The sequence below is a fragment of the Girardinichthys multiradiatus genome, chromosome 9, assembly GCF_021462225.1.
Source record: "Girardinichthys multiradiatus isolate DD_20200921_A chromosome 9, DD_fGirMul_XY1, whole genome shotgun sequence".
Taxonomy (NCBI): domain Eukaryota; kingdom Metazoa; phylum Chordata; class Actinopteri; order Cyprinodontiformes; family Goodeidae; genus Girardinichthys; species Girardinichthys multiradiatus.
The window spans coordinates 8,846,199-8,863,926 of NC_061802.1; the positions used below are offsets into that span (position 1 = coordinate 8,846,199).

The 17,728-nt window shown below is 42.4% G+C and overlaps 1 protein-coding gene across 2 annotated transcripts in view; it reads left to right on the top strand.

Moving 5' to 3' along the window:
• The window catches only part of raver2 (ribonucleoprotein, PTB-binding 2), a 136,832-nt gene that overhangs the window by 93,888 nt on the left and 25,216 nt on the right, over window positions 1-17,728 (top strand). For both annotated transcript variants that reach the window (XM_047374817.1, XM_047374816.1), the window contains exons 6-9: window positions 738-858; window positions 9,030-9,112; window positions 9,209-9,307; window positions 9,935-10,046. In XM_047374817.1, the coding sequence (XP_047230773.1) occupies window positions 738-858; window positions 9,030-9,112; window positions 9,209-9,307; window positions 9,935-10,046 (415 nt within the window). The remainder of the gene's footprint in view (window positions 1-737; window positions 859-9,029; window positions 9,113-9,208; window positions 9,308-9,934; window positions 10,047-17,728) is intronic.

A 17,728-nucleotide genomic window follows, 5' to 3' on the forward strand; every position in this document is an offset into this window, starting at 1 on the left:
TAACACACAAATACACACGTGTGTGCGCACTCGACTTTCCACCTCTGCAGACGAGATTGAGTCGAACCCACTCAGTAGCTGTGGGGCAGACAGGGAGGAAATATCACCATCTTGCTAATGTTGTTTTAAATATCCGTGTCTGTGGGCCAGCCGGCGAGTTCTGCTGCCACGCTGTCAGTGCTGCTGAGGTTCCATCACAACGAGCATTTGCCCATTCCATTTGACTCCTTTAGTCAGATTTCATTTGACTTTGTTGAATTTAATTCACTGCGAGTGATGAGTGATCGGATTGTTAATTGGGTGTTTCTGATTAAACCGACGAAGTCTGCAAAAAATGTTCAATTTCCAATTCACCTCATGTCAAAGCAGAGGTTATAAATAAGCCTTGCAGGAAACTGGAAAAAGCTAAAAATTGGCCAAAAAAAAAAAAAGTGTGAATTTAAACACTTCTCGAGTTTCAGGTCTTTTTCTGGCTTGTTTTTGGTAAATTCTCCCAATCCAATTACTTCTGTTTCTCAGCTCTGTCCTTCCATTTTATTTTTCTCCTTTTTCCCTGAGACCGACTCCTCTCTGCTGACATTGCAGATACATCTTTCTGATGTAAACCTCTGTAATGGTTACTGTAGCTATCAGGAGCTTCTAAAGATAAGATCAAAACACATCCTGTTCTAACACACATACACTTAAACTAATTTCTTCTTACTTGTTTTGACATTTTTGTTTCCTCATCTCCTCAGATTATGAGTAACAGGAAAGGCTTACTACCAGAACCAAACCTGGCTCAGCTGTTGACCAGTATGACCAATCCAGCTGCCCTGCAGATCCTTATGAGGCCGTACCAGGGCGGAAAAAGAGGAGGTATGTCTGCAATTCATAACTACCAGCACTTCTGTAGAGAACTATGATAATTGTCAGATTATTCAACCCAGGGATGCCCAAAGTGAGGTGCAAGGGGCCATTAATAGGAATTTGGTGTCACCTCCAATCACAGTTAATGAATGAAACAAACTCAGGTTGCCAGTAAAGGTGGTTGATGCAAAGGACACTAAAAACATTTTAGATCAATTTCAATTCAATTCAGTTTATTTATATAGCCCCAATTCACAACACATGTTGTCTCAAGGCACTTCACAACAGTCAGGTTCATACATGCCAATTAATCCTAATCATTGAACAGTGCAGTCAGATTCAGTTATTTCTGATTCTGATTCTGAAATTGGATAAAAAGTGTTTCTGTCTAAGGAAACCCAGCAGATTGCATCCAGTCAGTGACTTGCAGCATTCACTCCTCCTGGATGAGCATGTAGAGACAGTGGACAGTCACTGGTGTTGACTTTGCAGCAATCCCTCATACTGATCATGCATGTAGCGACAGTGGAGAGAAAAAAACTCCCTTTTAACAGGAAGAAACCTCCAGCAGAACCAAGTTCAGTGTGAGCGGCCATCTGCCACGATGGGTTTGAGAGAACAGAGCAGAGACACAAAAAGAACACAGAAGCATTGATCCAGGAGTACTTTCTATGGGAAGGAAAAGTAAATGTTAGTGGATGTAGCTCCGTTAGTTGTTTCATCTAGAAAGAAAGAACAGATTAACTCTGAGCCAGTTTTCAAGGTTAGAGTCTGAAAGAGAGCACATAGTTAGTCACAGTAAAAGCTCAGTCAATCGCCATGTCTAGGAGAGAGAAAGGGTTCAACACTGAAAGACAGGACCATGTGAATCATCGGTAGAGGGTGAGCATTAAGTTGTTGCCAGCAGAAGCTTGGACGATGCTCCTCCAGAAAGGTGTCACAGGTAGACACAGAGTCAGGCCAGGTGTAGCTTCTAGGAAGAGAAAAGAAGGAGAACAAAGTTAAAAGCTGAAATAACAGAAAATAATGCAAAATTGGAGAGTAGTATGAGAATGTAGCGAAGAAAGTGGTCATTATGTCCTCCAGCAGCCTTAGCCTACAGCAACATAACTACACAGATGGTGTTTATTTATTTATATAGCGCTTATTTACAACAATGTCATCTCAAGGTCAAGATCAAGATTTTTACAGACAAATCTAAATCTACTTGAAAAGGAAAGTTTTATTAACCACACCCCTTTCTCTCACTTTAATTTAATAGTAAATAGGACCACAAGCATTCAGCACCAAAAGCCTACTTGGGCACACCTATCCATTAATTTAGGCTAAATACAGCAAGCCAAAGCAGGTTGATCAAGGGCTCACTTATGTTGCTTATTTTATGCAATGTTGTTCTATGCTGTTGCTGAGACACATCAGTTTAGTTTTGCTCCTTTTCCTGCAGCTTCATGAATGAACTTGTATAGGAGGGAAGAAAGTGGCTTTAATAAACAGCGTGGCAATAGTTAAGTATTAGTATCGTTGTTTTTGGTGTTTGAAAATAAAATCACAGTTGAAGCCACCTTTCGTTACTTTGCCATTAAAAACTCAGTGTTTTGGTTGTTCATTGTGTCACGAGTCGCTGCAGATGTCTGCAGAAAGCAGTAAAAACACAGCAGGATATTTTAACCACCATAGAGAACAAATTGATTAATGCAACTCTACTCTGGACCTCATTAATATTCAAGTAAAGCTTTTTGAAGACATTTTGTCCTCACTACAAGTAGAAGGAAAATACAATGGTCTTCTCCTGCATCTACTAGCTACCTACTAGCAGCTAATGCAAAGATCTGATTTGTTTGTTGAACTTGTTACCAATTTGTTAGATGTGTTTGAGTGCAGGCCTTTTTGTCAGGGCAGGTAAAATAATACCACAGCGGTTTATCCTACTGTTTAGAGCCTTAACCATATATAAAGGGATTGCTGCAAAGTCAACGCCAGTGACTGTCCATTGTCTCTACATGCTCATCCAGGAGGAGTGAATGCTGCAAGTCACTGACTGGATGCAATCTGCTGGGTTTCCTTAGATAGAAAAACTTTTTATCCAATTTGAATAAATAACTAACTCTGACAGCACTGTTCAATGGTTAGGATTAATTGGAATGTATGTACCTGACTGTTGTGAAGTGCCTTGAGACAACATGTGTTGTGAATTGGCGCTATATAAATAAAACTGAATAAAGTCCTCTAAATGTTAAAAAGCACTCGCTATTCGCAGAGACTTTGTCTTTGTTTATTGAATATTTAAAAATTACTCATATCCGATAAAGTTATAATAACTTTTCTAAGTCCACATGGTTGCCTTGACCAATTCTAGTGATGTTTACACCTAGGCATTTACTATGGAGGTAACATTCCCTTTCCCCTTCCCCGTCCGTTTTTTTTTTTTTTTTTAAGAGTTTGAATTTGGGATTTCTTTGTTGTTGTTCTGATATGTGTTATATTGAAAATATATAAAGTTATAAAAAAAAGAAAGAAAAAAAAAGGTGCTAGTCAGGATTAGGCAGCCTTTCCCACTTTTTGACACCATCTCAACAGAAATTCAATCCGTATTTTGTGTGCGTTTATACAAAGAAAACTGGCAGAGCAGCATTCTACTTCGTCCCAGCCAGATTATCTGGTTCCTTTATTAGGCAAACAATAATTAACACAAACCAAATAAAAAAAGCAGCATGTTCTGAGTCCAAGTTAAAAGTTGGAATTTCTTCTGTCATGAATCTACTCTTGTAGGACTTACTTTTTTTTACTTTCAGCCTTTTCGGTTCGAGATCAGGTGATGTAAGCCTTTATTTTTACCCCTGCACAACTCCCCATGACCCTGATTATAAAATTTCAGGAGAATAAATAAACAGATGCAATAAAAAAAAAAAAAAAAAGCACTGGGTGCAGACTGGACTGCAGTGTAGCCCTGACAGGAATGCAATGCAAAATTCTGCAAACCAGAAGTTAGCCACAGAAAATAGTAAAACACATAAGGGAGAATATTTAGCCTCTTTTCCCTTCATTATCTGTTGGACCACTTGTTGGCTGAATATTGGACTACTTGCACGGTGCTGGACGCCACCAAGCCTCCTGGTGTTTTCGGCCATTTTGTATCCAGGACAGTCCGCTCCTACAAAACCCCGTCGGACACTACGACTGATATGACGGGGCGTCCCAAGACTAACGTCACAAAAAGCTATATAACAGGGCCTCCATTTTGAACACTTGCTTTTCAGCTGGAGAACGGGTTCGGTTACCAACATCTGAAGCATCACCTGGAGAAGAGTCCCGAGTGGATTTCATTAATTCTCTCTCGTTGGCCACCGAACAATTCATAACTGAGGTTTTTGGACTAAGAAGGCCAGAAATTTCACTTTGCCGATTGAAGACGTGAGTTGAACATGTAACTAAAAACACGAGGAGACGAACCGCCACCGTGTTTCATCCTAAGTTGACTTTGCTGGTCAGATCACGTTTTTTCCCTTTTCGCCAAGGAGGCCAAAGGACGAAGACTGACCGCTTTCTTGGAGTTTAACTGCGGACGCGCAGCAACGCTTCACCCCCCTTTTTCCCTCTCACTCGCTGCCCTAGAAGGAAACTTCACCAAGTAAAACCCATCCTTTATTTTAATCTTTTTATTTCTTTATTAGGAATAGCCGGGCAGGGTAGAGGAGATTTTTAGTGCAGTTAGAATCTAATGTGTTCTGAATGATATGTGCATGTAACCTTGTTATTGAAACTTTGATGTGCTGTGTGGACATCTGGAAGCCGCTGTGCTCCCAGCTCGTGCATGTTTTGTGGGGTATTGAACACCTGAGAGCAAGCGCAGGTGCACTGTGAGACTGGACTGCTAAAATAACCTCATGGTGAAATTCCCCATTTTCTTTGTCTTCAACCTCACTGCTTGCTAGCTTGCCGCCAAAGGTTTTATAACCCTTTGTCTGCTCAAGAGTTGGGGGAGGTTTTATGACTGAGTATCACTGAGTTACAGTGTAGCTGCGCCCCACCGCCCCTCACCACCACACCCCGTGTCATATTGTTATTTTTGCCATAACTGCTGTTTTGCTTTATTTTTGCTTAGTTAGATATTTTACCCCTTTTATGTAGAACTTTGCATGTTGAGTAGGTGAAGATTATTAAATCAGAAGAACGGATTGTATCAGGCTGTGATTTAATAAATGTTCACATAGATAAACAGAAGGCGTTCTGTGTTTATTTTGTGCAAGAGTGATTCGTCAGTCAAGATAAGGTTAAAGTTCCACACGTTTCGGCGGAAACGGTGAATTAAACAGGGACATCTCTGGTAATAGTTATTAATTATACGGAGAATTTAACGGTTGTAATTGTCAACGGCGTTGAGCCACAATTACAACACCAGAAGACATCTCTGGTCTCGATTCATAAATGAGGATTTTGGTTAAGAAATTAATTTTGTCAAATTATGATTTTTAATTATAATTATTGATCAAGATTAATCAATCAATAATCATAACTCCCAACATATCTAAACATTGATGTGTAAACTCTCCTATCTCATTCAAAGAGAAATGCTAAGATTTCCGTGGTGTTTATTTTCAGTTTTACTTTAAGTCTTATGTTTATTTAGCTTGTTTTGAATAGTTGCAGCTGATGAGGAAAAGTGTACTTTTTTAAAATTGCAAATGATTGTATACAAATTTACCTTTTATATATTCGTGTTTGCAATCCATGTTGCAAATGTGAATACATAAAGATTAGGTGTATATCTAATTTACATAAAGATTAGGTGCAACGAAAATGCCAGCTGTGCAGTTATTGAAAAAATATTTTAGGCAAACGGGTTAAGACTTCAGAGCTTTAAGAATAATGGCACGTTACATCTGTTTGCTAAAATATGTTTACACTCTAATTTGAGAACATCCCTCAAGAGAAATATAAAAATGTTGTACTTCTTTCTGTTTGCATGTTTCTTGCTACATGTAGAATATGTAGAGCCAAAAACTATTCAGCCAAAAATGTGTGCATTGACAGCTTACATGCACATTGCAGATTTTGTATAATTTTACAGATTTTAAGGCCCATCAAAGCCCTAAATTATTTCAGTAATTTTCTTCCTCCGAAGGGGACTTAGCTGTTAATCAAAGACCTGCCATCTTTGAGTGTGTCTGTCTCTTAGGCACTGCTATGTAGGCTTCTGTAATCATCTAGTCTTCATTATTTGATGAATGGCTAATCAGGTATTAAAATGAAATTGTGTGACATTAGTGGAACAAATGAGAACAGGAAGGAGAGAAGATGGGAGGGGTGGTGGCGCTCTCTTAAACAGGAGCATGCACAATTAAACTCTAAAATTAGGACCTTGATTAAATGTTAAACTTTCTGCACCTATTCTGGTGGAACCTACCATTAGCATTGACGCTTACATTTATTCTGAGGGGGCGGGGGTAAGTCGGGTTAAAGCTGAAGTAAAGGCGGAGGTTGGATGGGACTTACCTGTGAGTGAGGTGTTTGAAATCAGGTAGAACCTCCATAAATGAGGCTTCCTGTGCTAATAAAACTAACCCAAAAACAACACGTTTAATTTTGGTCGGTAGGATTCTGTTCCTGCATTGTTTTCTCTTTTGTCAGATAGACCACCAGTCTTTGTTTTTTCTCTTCCAAGTCACAAAAACATCATTTGCACAAATAACTGCTTATGAATCGCTCTCTCCTTATGGAAGCAAATCGTTACCATATTTCAAATGAAAAAGCATTTCCAGAAATGCTTTTTCAGAAATGCTTTTTCATTTTAAGAATGTGGCTGCATTATTTGACCCATAAATAAAATTAGTAATCAATCACCTATTTGCATTTGCATTTTCTTCTTCACGACTGCACATTTCATCCTTGCGGAATCCCCTGCCAGCCTGCCACCAGAACTACCAGTTCTGCCTGCCACTGCCACAAATTGAGCTCGGCCCTGCTGCAATTCAATCAATTTCTCGGCACGTTTGCAATGTAATGCAATGCAAATGTGCACAGCGCCCCCTACCGAACAAGATGGGTAGCTCGGTCCGCAGGGAGCTGAGGAAGAGCGGCTGCTGACGTCACTCTGCTGCGCCCGCAGCTCGGAATGCTTTTTCGTTTTCGATTTCTGGGCAGTACTTTGCGGGCAGAAAACGAAAAAGCAATGTCTGCTTTGTTTTCTTTTTGATTATGGCATAAAATGTTCAGTTGTGAAGAAGAAAATGCAAATAGGATGATTGATTACTAATTTCATTTATGAGTCAAACAATGCAGCCACATTCTTAAAATGAAAAAGCATTTCTGGAAATGCTTTTTCATTTGAAATATGGTAACGATTTGCTTCCATATCTCCTTGGGTCTCTTTTTCTGCATTGTTTCTTCTAAGTTGAACAAAAACTTAAACAGGTTCTGGCTGATAATTTGCCCAGTTGACTAATTTTTCACAACTACCCAATGCCTATATTTTCACAGTAAACTAGTATTTTTCCATATTAACAAATAAGGAGACAATTCAGTAACTAATAATTCATTAAAGGCTTCTCTCTTAAATGCACATTTTTGCAAAACCCTTTGTGAAGATGTTTGTGTTCTGTTGAAAGAAAATGAAGAAAATAGACAAATTGTGGTGAAAATTCGACTTCCATGTGAAGACAAAATTATTAGCCCCCTTGATGGAAAACGCCAAGCTTTTTACTAGTACTATTAATCATTTGTAACATCCTTTTTGCTGCATAACAGCTTGCAGTAGCTGTGGTTTTCCACAGGTTTGTTAGAAGTCTCCTGAGGAATCCTAGCCCATTCTTCTTTGGCTTTCAAGTTCCTCCAGATCTGATGGCCTTCTGGCATTGACGTTTATCTTTAGTTTACCCCGCAGCTTTTCAATGCAATTTCAGGCAGGGTTTTGTTCTTGTCTGTCAATAATGTTCACTTTGGCTTTCTGGAGGTGCTTTTTCCCTCAGCAGTAACGTATGTCTTGGCTTTTTGTCAGATTGGAAGAAGAAAAAGAAATATCCTTCATTGTCCCACGTTGGGGAAATTCAGGTGTAACAGCAGCAATGTGAAAGGCAAATGGAAACATGGTGATATACAAAAAGACAGAAAATATATAAACAAAAAATAGGAATAAGAGACTGTGCAGTAAACACAACTCAGATCCAGTTTTGCTGCTGACTGCTTTAGGCTTGCTCTTAAAAAGAAAAAACTAACGTTACTTATTCTTCCACCTCGACAAGATTCCCAGTCAAAGGGAGACATCAAGAAGTCCCACCTTTGGACCACTGAGCAGTAGTCCAGTCCTTCTTCCTTGCTTCTAATGTCTCTGTTTCAGAAGGGGCTTTACATGAGCAATTTTTGATTTCACACAAAGTTTTGAGTGGGCTTTGTTTCAAAATGCTTTCAAGGCTGCGGTTATCTCTGTTGCTTGTGCAGCTTTTTCTACTGGACCTTTTCCTTCCACTCAACTTTCCATTTCTGTATTGGTATACAGCACTCTTTGAACGATTAGCCCCTTTAGCAAAGATCTTTTGTGGCTTATTCCACTTGTGGATGGTGTCAGGGACTGTCTTCTGGACATCTGTCAAGTCAGCAGTCTTACCAAAGATTGTGTAGGTCGCACCATGACCATAATATGTTTCCCTCTTTAAAATATTCAAATTGTCCAAGAAAATTAATTTTTGATTTTCATTAGTTCTAAACCAAAATCATTAACATGATGAAATAAAAACTTGAAGTATCACTGAGTGTGATGATTGTTTATAATTGATACTGCTGAAATAAATTAACTTTTTCACATATACAGTATAGCTCAAAGTACCTTTTTGCATATAAAAATGTTTTCGTTGCTGCCAAACTGGACCTCTGCAAAAATATTCACAGTAATGGTTTTTACCTGGCCAGTTGTCTTATGCAACACAAAGAAAGCCTACAGGTAATTGCAGTAACATTTTCAGCCTCCTGAAGAATAAACTGAATTTTACATTTTAAATTTGTTGAGGTTTATAATTTTTTCTAATATTGCTTGTCCTGTGTTGGTTATGCAACAGACAGCTTTGTGATCGCTTGAAATGTGCTTTAAATGACATAACTTTGATTTTATCCATTAGTGGCTTTTAAAAAGGGGAAAATGGAAGGTGATGCCTAATTGGTATTTCTGTAAATCATTTTGTGTTTTTCAGGAAAGTACGGGCGTAACGCAGGCCTCCCGTTCCTCAGACCTCCTCTCACTGCAGCTCTGCTTACGCTGGGAAAAGCTCACCAGGTCACATTAACGCTGCCATCTTTGTGAGATTTTTCCCAGCATCCGTGTTTGTTGACATGTCAGTGGAATTTTTATCATTTTGCTGTAACTCTTCAGAACGCTTTGGTTGGTAACGGACTCCTCCTCCAGAACCTCCTGCACATGCAGCTCGCACAGCAGCAGCTTCTTCACATCAAAGACAAGCGCATCAGCAGTGTAAGACACCTGTGTTTTTGTGTGTTTGAGACACAATTTGCATGTATTATTGGGAGAGGTGGTTGTGTTCTTTGACATATGTGCTTTTACATTTTCAACTTCTGCTCTAAATGCACAATAGAACTAAATCACCTCGGAATCACTCCACCTAATTGGCTTTTTTTTTGTTTAAAGTAAAACCTGGGGGTAATGACGTTTACTTTTTCATCTGCATTTACATATTTTCTTTTCAAATGTCTCATGTTTTCTTTAATTGCTGAGAACAAAGCTAAAAGTCACACTTGGTGATGCTTAAATGCTTGCTTTTAAAGCTGAGAGACCAGATGTTTTGCTTATGCTTCTTGTCCCCCTCAGGGTCCCTACAGCATTGAAAACACTAAGCTGTTATGTATTTTAAACATAGCTTTTCTCTTTTTGCCCAGTGGTATTTCTGAATGATTCCAAAATCTATGGCTAATGCAAGAAAGAAATTGGTTAATAACGATACAAACTGTGTGTTTCTTGTACTCCATTTTAGTTGAGATTACATTTTGTTGTAATTTGTTTTATGGAAATGAAATTGGACCGACTCTGTCCTCTCTGCTGTTGCTTCTCATCTGATTCATCCCTCTCCCCTACCTTCATCAGGTCACCAGTCTGCTTGGAGACCCTTCCAGGCTGCTGATGCAGAAAGCTTTATCTCTGCGACCTCCAGGTCTCTTACCGCTGGGGAAAGGCCTCCTGGGAGACTCTCCTACAGGTGAGCAATGCTGACTCATAAGATACAGCTGAAACATTGAGAACAAAAGAGATAAAACCAAGGCCAACGGTCTATCTCACCCACAACTGCTTTTCATCCTGGGTTTTTTTTAACTAGCTCTGTCTTATAACATTGAATAGCATTTTAAAAAGTTCATTGATCCTGCTACAACTGCTCTGTTATTTGTTTAAAACAGTGGTTCTGAAATGTTTTATAACTACCACCATACTGTCAAGACACCAACCCTCACCTTAGAAGTCAATATGGCTGCCGTGTTTCTAACTCTAGTGATAGATGGAGTAATAGAATGTAAATGTATACTTCTGGCAGTTTATATCGTCATAAATGTTCACGCATGTGCAATCTCAGTTTGTAAACATCTTACTTCTGTTGTTTAGATTCATCAAATTCTGAGATATTGCTATTAGCTTGTCTAGCTAGCCTGATCAGAGTACAACGGCTGTTAAATCCTACTGATCTGACATCTAAGTAGAACATGGATGAGTTGGGTTTCATGAAAGTCTTCGATCCACATTAAGAGGTAAATGGATCACCTCGAAAGCTGCCGCTGCCGCTGGCACTCGTTTTTGTTTCTCTGTCATCTGGATTAGTTTTTACTGGGTTGGTTTTTAGAACCTGCTCCACTGTACTTATTAGTATCTGTTTGAAGCAAAGATTAATGTCAGTCAGTCAGTCATTTTCTACCGCTTATTCCATAGTGGGTCACGGGGAAGCTGGTGCCTATCTCCAGCAGTCTATGGGCGAGAGGCAGGGTACACCCTGGACAGGTCGCCAGTCCATCACAGGGCAAGATTAATGTAATTTAAACTATCCATCTTTTCCAACTCGTTTGGCTTTTTAACCAAACAATTGTCATATTTATCTTGGAAATAGTTAAATTTGACTATAAATGTTATAAACTTTTCGCTGAGTGCCACCAAAGGCATCCCAAGTACCACATTGTGAGAATCATGAGTTTAGGAGGATGTAAAAAATGTTTTCAAAGTAAGATAACAGACTCGTAGTCGTACTCGTCATCTTCCGCTTTATCCGGGACCGGGTCGCGGGGGCAGCAGACTCAACAGAGACACCCAGACGTCCCTCTCTCCAGACACCTCCTCCAGTTCCTCCAGGGGGAGCCCAAGGCGTTCCCAGGCCAGCCGAAAGACATAGTCCCTCCAGCGTGTCCTGGGCCGTCCCCTGGGCCTCCTCCCGGTGGGACGTGCCTGGAACACCTCCCAAGGAAGGCGTCCAGGAGGCATCCGGTATAGATGCCCGAGCCACCTCAACTGGCTCCTCTCGACGTGGAGGAGCAGCGGCTCTACTCCGAGCCCCTCCCGGATGGCCGAGCTCCTCACCCTATCTCTAAGGGAGTGCCCGGCCACCCTACGGAGGAAGCTCATTTCAGCCGCTTGTATCCGGGATCTCGTTCTTTCGGTCATGACCCAAAGTTCATGGCCATAAGTGAGGGTAGGAACGTACACCGACCAGTAAATTGAGAGCTTTGCTTTTCGGCTCAGCTCTCTCTTCACCACAACGGACCGGCACAGCGCCCCCATTACTGTGGCAGCTGCACCGATCCGTCTGTCGATCTCCCGCTCCATTCTTCCCTCACTCGTGAACAAGACCCCGAGATACTTAAACTCCTCCACTTGAGGCAGGAACTCCCCTCCAACCTGAAGAGGACAAGCCACCCTTTTCCGGTCGAGTACCATGGCCTCGGACTTGGAGGAGCTGATCCTCATCCCAGCCGCTTCACACTCGGTTGCGAACCGCCACAGCGCATGCTGTAGGTCTTGGCTAGAGGGGGCCAGCAGGACCACGTCATCTGCAAAAAGAAGAGACGAAATCCACTGGTCCCCAAACCCGACCCCCTCCGGCCCTTGGCTGCGTCTAGAAATCCTGTCCATAAAAGTTATGAACAGGACCGGTGACAAAGGGCAGCCCTGCCGGAGTCCAACATGCACCGGGAACAGGTCCGACTTAGTGCCGGCAATGCGGACCAAACTCCTGCTCCGCTCGTACAGGGACCGGATGGCCCCTAGTAAAGGGCCCCCGATTCCATACTCCTGCAGCACCCCCCACAGGGCATCACGAGGGACACAGTCGAATGCCTTCTCCAGGTCCACAAAACACATGTGAACCGGTTGGGCAAACTCCCATGAACCCTCGAGCACCCTGTAGAGGGTATAGAGCTGGTCCAGTGTTCCACGGCCGGGACGAAAACCACACTGCTCCTCCTGAAGCCGAGGTTCGACTATCGGTCGGACTCTCCTCTCCAATACCCTGGCATAGGCCTTACCAGGGAGGCTGAGGAGTGTGATCCCCCTGTAGTTGGAACACACCCTCCGGTCCCCCTTCTTATGAAGGGGGACCACCACCCCAGTCTGCCAGTCCAGAGGCACTGTCCCCGACCGCCACGCAATGTTGAAGAGACGTGTCAACCATGACAGCCCTAGAACATCCAGAGACTTGAGGTACTCAGGGCGGATCTCATCCACCCCCGAAGCCCTGCCACCGCGGAGCTTTTTAACCACCTCGGTGATTTCAGCCTGGGTGATGAAAGAGTCCGACCCCGAGTCCCTAGCCTCTGTTTCCACCACGGAATGCGTGATGGCAGGATTGAGGAGATCCTCGAAGTACTCCTTCCACCGCCCGATAATGTCCTCAGTCGAGGTCAGCAGTCCCCCGCCCCCACTATAAACAGTGTTGGCGAAGCACTGCTTTCCCCTCCTGAGGCGACGGACGGTTTGCCAGAATCGCTTCGAGGCCAACCGGTAGTCCTTCTCCATGGCCTCACCGAACTCCTCCCAGGCCCGTGTTTTTGCCTCTGCCACAGCCCGGGCCGCAGCACGCTTGGCCTCACGGTACCCGTCAGACGCCTCAGGAGTCCCACAAGCCAACCACAGCTGATAGGACTCCTTCTTCAGCTTGACCAGCTTGACAGCATCCCTTAATGCCGGTGTCCACCACTGGGTTCTGGGATTGCCGCCGCGACAGGCACCGCAGACCTTACGGCCACAGCTACGGGCAGCAGCATCGACAATAGATGCAGAGAACATGGTCCACTCGGACTCTATGTCTCCAACATCCCCCGGGATCTGGTCGAAGCTCTCCCGGAGGTGGGAGTTGAATACATCCCTGGCCGAGGGCTCCGCCAGACGTTCCCAGCAGACCCTCACTATGCGCTTGGGCCTGCCAAGTCTGACTGGCTTGAACCATCACCTTAACGTGGTGGAGGGGTTTGAGTGCTCAAATGATCCTAGAGGCTATGTTGTCTGGGGCCTAAATGCCCCTGGTAGGGTCTCCCATGCCAAACAGGCTCTAGGTGATGGGTCAGACAAAGAGTGGTTCAAGAATCCCTCATGAAGAAAAAAATATCGAGGCACGTGACGTCGCCCGGTACGGCGGAGCCGGGGTCCCACCCTGGAGCCAGGCCTGGGGTCGGGACTCGTCGGAGAGCGCCTGGTGGCTGGGTTGCTCCTCGCGGGACCCGGCCGGACCAAGCCCGAACGAGAGACGCGAGGCCATCCCCCAGTGGGCCCACCACCTGCAGGGGGAACCGTGAGGGACCAGTGCAAAGAGGATTGGGTGGCGGACGAAGGTGGAGACCTCAGCGGCCCGATCCCCGGATGCTTAGGCTAGCTCTAGGGACGTGGAATGTCACCTCGCTGGGGGGGAAGGAGCCTGAGCTTGTGCGGGAGGTCGAGAGATATCGACTAGAAATAGTCGGGCTTGCCTCCACGCACAGCGTGGGCTCTGGAACCCATCTCCTTGAGAGGGGTTGGACTCTGTTCTACTCTGGAGTGGCCCACGGGGAGAGGCGGCAGGCTTGTTGCCCCCCAGCTCAGCCGTCTCGTGTTGGGGTTTACCCCAGTGGATGAGAGGGTCGTATCCCTGCGCCTTCGGGTTGGGGAGAGGTCTCTGACTATCATTTCAGCCTACGGGCCGAGTGGTAGTGCGGAGTACCCGGCCTTTTTGGCGTCTCTGTCGGGGGTGCTGGATAGTGCCCCTCCTGGGGACTCCATTATTCTGCTGGGGGACTTCAACGCCCACGTGGGGAACGACAGTGACACCTGGAGAGGCGTGATCGGGAGGAATGGCCTCCCCGATCTGAATCCGAGTGGTGTTTTGTTATTGGACTTCTGTGCTAGTCACGGTTTGTCCAGAACGAACACCATGTTCAAACATAAGGGTGTCCATCAGTGCACTTGGCACCAGGACACCCTAGGCAGGAGGTCGATGATCGACTTTGTTGTCGTATCATCAGATCTTCGGCCGCATGTTTTGGACACTCGGGTGAAGAGAGGGGCTGAGCTGTCCACTGATCATCACCTGGTGGTGAGTTGGATCCGCTGGAGGAGGAGAAGATAACAGACTTCATATCATATTTCTGCCATCTTGAAAAAGTAATCTCAGAAATTTCAGTGGGGTTCTTGTTAACCAGAAAAACAAGTACTACTCAAAAGCACATTTTCTGTCTGTTTTCACACCTTATACCTTATTGAACTGCCATGTTACAACAGTGGCCTAGTGGGGGCAAACCAAAGAATTCATATCCTTTACATTTGCATCTCAATAAATGAGAATATCGTCAAAAACTGGATTTCAGTTATTAAATTCAAAAATTTAAACTACGAGCAGAGTGATACATTTCAAGCATTATTGTTAATTTAGAAGATTTTGGCTTAGAGCCCATATAAAATCAAAATTCATTTCATGGAAAATCTGAAGTTTACATAAGACTACTGAAGAAGCTTTTTTTGATATGGAAATGTTATGTTGTGGCCTACACAAGCACTGTGTGCACACCAGGTCACATGACAACATGGAAGCTGCAATACCCAATGCAATCTTGTTTTTCACCTTAAATGTTATTTAATGAGTGTGAAACAGTTCCTAATCGCACTATTGGTTATTGTCAGGGATCATGCATTAAGGCACAAGGATAAAGGTTTAAAAAAATATTTTCTTTTTAATTCTTTCAAAGAAATTGTTAACAAAAGTCCATGGAACATGAAATAATTCAAGAATCTAGAAAAAGGGCCCAAAATGAATTGTCAACTCAGACAAACCCGAAAGGTAACAATCAAAAAAAAAAACTCTCCTAACAAAGAGGCCAGCCTACAAGAAACAAGAAGGGGGGAAGGGACACTAAGACAAACAGTAAATATATCTAAGGAACTAATTCTAACCAACAAAATATAACTACAACAAAAATGTTAAAACTACAAAAGCATAAACACAATGTTTTCAATCAATAGGATTGAGAGATCTTTGGCAGCTTCTACAAAGTCAAGTCCCCTACTTCCAGCAGCCTGATGGATTCCTCCACTTCCTGGTGTTCCATCAAGTCCTCTCCTCCAAACAATTTTATAAAACTCAGCAAAAATAGAGACAGTTAATGATCTAAACAAACATAACAGTTGGTTGCCAAATGTGTGCATCCATATTGGCAAACAAACAGTTTTAATGTAATATTACAAATAAAGTGAAATCATAATCAAATGTGCTAATCTGAAAGAAAATATAGATAATGAATACTAACACTAAGAAAGAGCTGGAGGAACAGTTCATAAGAAGTCACTATGCCATAATGTAGCATACACTGTTTTATGGACAGGCTTGTGGGCCTGCTACAAAATGAAATCAAATGTTGCAGCATTGATCTAGTAATGTTACCAAATCTCACGCTACGCTATGCAGATGCTTCAGTAATATCTCTCACCCACTGCCTGTCTTCAAAGAGGTAGAGCTTTTACGTTTACCAGAAGCCTTTGGGTGGAGTTTAGTGGAGGAAGAGTGCTAAGCATTATGAATTGGTCTAATGTTTTTCAACATGATTTTCTGTAAGGTTTAACTGTAAATACTTCAAATCATTAACTTCTATGGTAACAGGAGAAGTTAATCCTTCATCCAATGTATATTTTAAGTTTTTTTGTTTTTTTTGTTTTTTTTTCTGTGGGTCTTTAACAAGCTTTTAAGAAATGAGGCAAGGAAGCTGATACGAGGTGTGTGGTTCAGGTTCCTTTGGGACGCAACTCTCATGCTTTATTTATCAAATCTTTGAATTTTACTAACTTTATTCTGACTGTGAGCTGATTTTGATTCAGTTTTGCAGTGTAAACTGTGATATATGATCAGACGTTTATGGCTTGAACTGTTATTTTTGTTTCGGGAATCTCTCCCCCACACTTCAAGACCAAGTGAGACCTCGGTCCACATAAAGGCAGTGGGAAGAGTTGCTACTCAGCCCATCTTTGGACTTGGAAACACAAAAAAAAAACAGCCGGGGTAAATTAAACCTCCAAGAACCTCCAAGGTTCTTGAATCTAAATATTGATTTAAGTCCATCATGCTCTATTCCAAGGTGTTCAAGGTCACTAAGAAGAAGCTTAAACAGGAGGAATTTAAAACAATATTAAAATCTAAGGCTATGTTCACACTGCGGGCAAATGCGACCCAAATCCAACTTCGTCATGGCAGTCAGAATGGCCTAAGTCTGTTCTTTTACCTCCCCAAAAAATCTGAATTGTGCCACTTTCATATGTGGAACTAAATCGGATGCGCGTCTGATAGTTTTCAAAGTGTTCGCATTTTAAATGCTCACGTCGCATTTCATCTGACTTTCACGTCATAGCCGTTGTAGTCACTGCTCCACATAAGGCCGTTGTTAACACTTGTACTCTATTCTTTCTTGTGGAGGACCAATCTTGCCATAATTAAGAATATGTACATAAATAAATAAATGCTCAATAAATAAATAAGCATACGATTAAATACACAAAAAATGCAGTAAATAAATAAATGTAGGCACCAATTAAATTATTCAATGAAACATAAATATATATCTAATTTAATTAGCTTCTTTATTTATTCACCTTTGTAATAATTACCCTTTTTATTTATTATCCATTACAATTTTCAACTTTATTTATTAATGACTTATTTTGAAATGTATTTATTTATCTGTATGTTTTAATATTTTCTGTCCTTTATTTCTCCTTTGTATTTTTTTACACTATTTGTTCATTGCTATTCATTTATGCTTGTGCTTTTTACATTTCCGTATGCATTTCCGCCTCATTATGCAAATGAGGAGGGTCTGTGTCTTCAGGCGTGAACTTCTGCCTGTTGGCAGGTTAGCTTTAGCCTGCATAGCTCGAATCTGCATGGCCTTTCCCCTCAGTCCTTCATACTTTCTTACCTTTCTTTACCTTGTTATGATGTGGTCATAACATCGTCGGTTCCAATTGCTCAACAACTTAATATTACACAGACGCCGACATCCATTATTACTTCCATAAACGGTGCGCTGCTGTGCAACGTCTTCATTCTCCATCTGCGCTTGCGGGTCGCTTTGGGGCCGTGAACCGTCAAATTGAAGTCAGATGGCGATCACATTTAATTAGTAGTTTGAACAACCATTTAAAAAGAATGTGATTCAGCGTAATTGAGCATCCAGACCTGCAGTGTGAACGTAGCCTAATTCACATCGTGTTCATGCTCAGCAAGCTATTCATTGACCTCTAGTGCCCAAAGGTTGGGATATCTTCATCTTGGAAGATCAGCGCAAATATTTGAACTCGCTGTCACAAACTGCAAATGTTTGGGATGTTAGTGCTGCATATCTCATAGCTGTACATTACTGTGCAAAACATCCCCAGAAAGCAGCAGTGAAT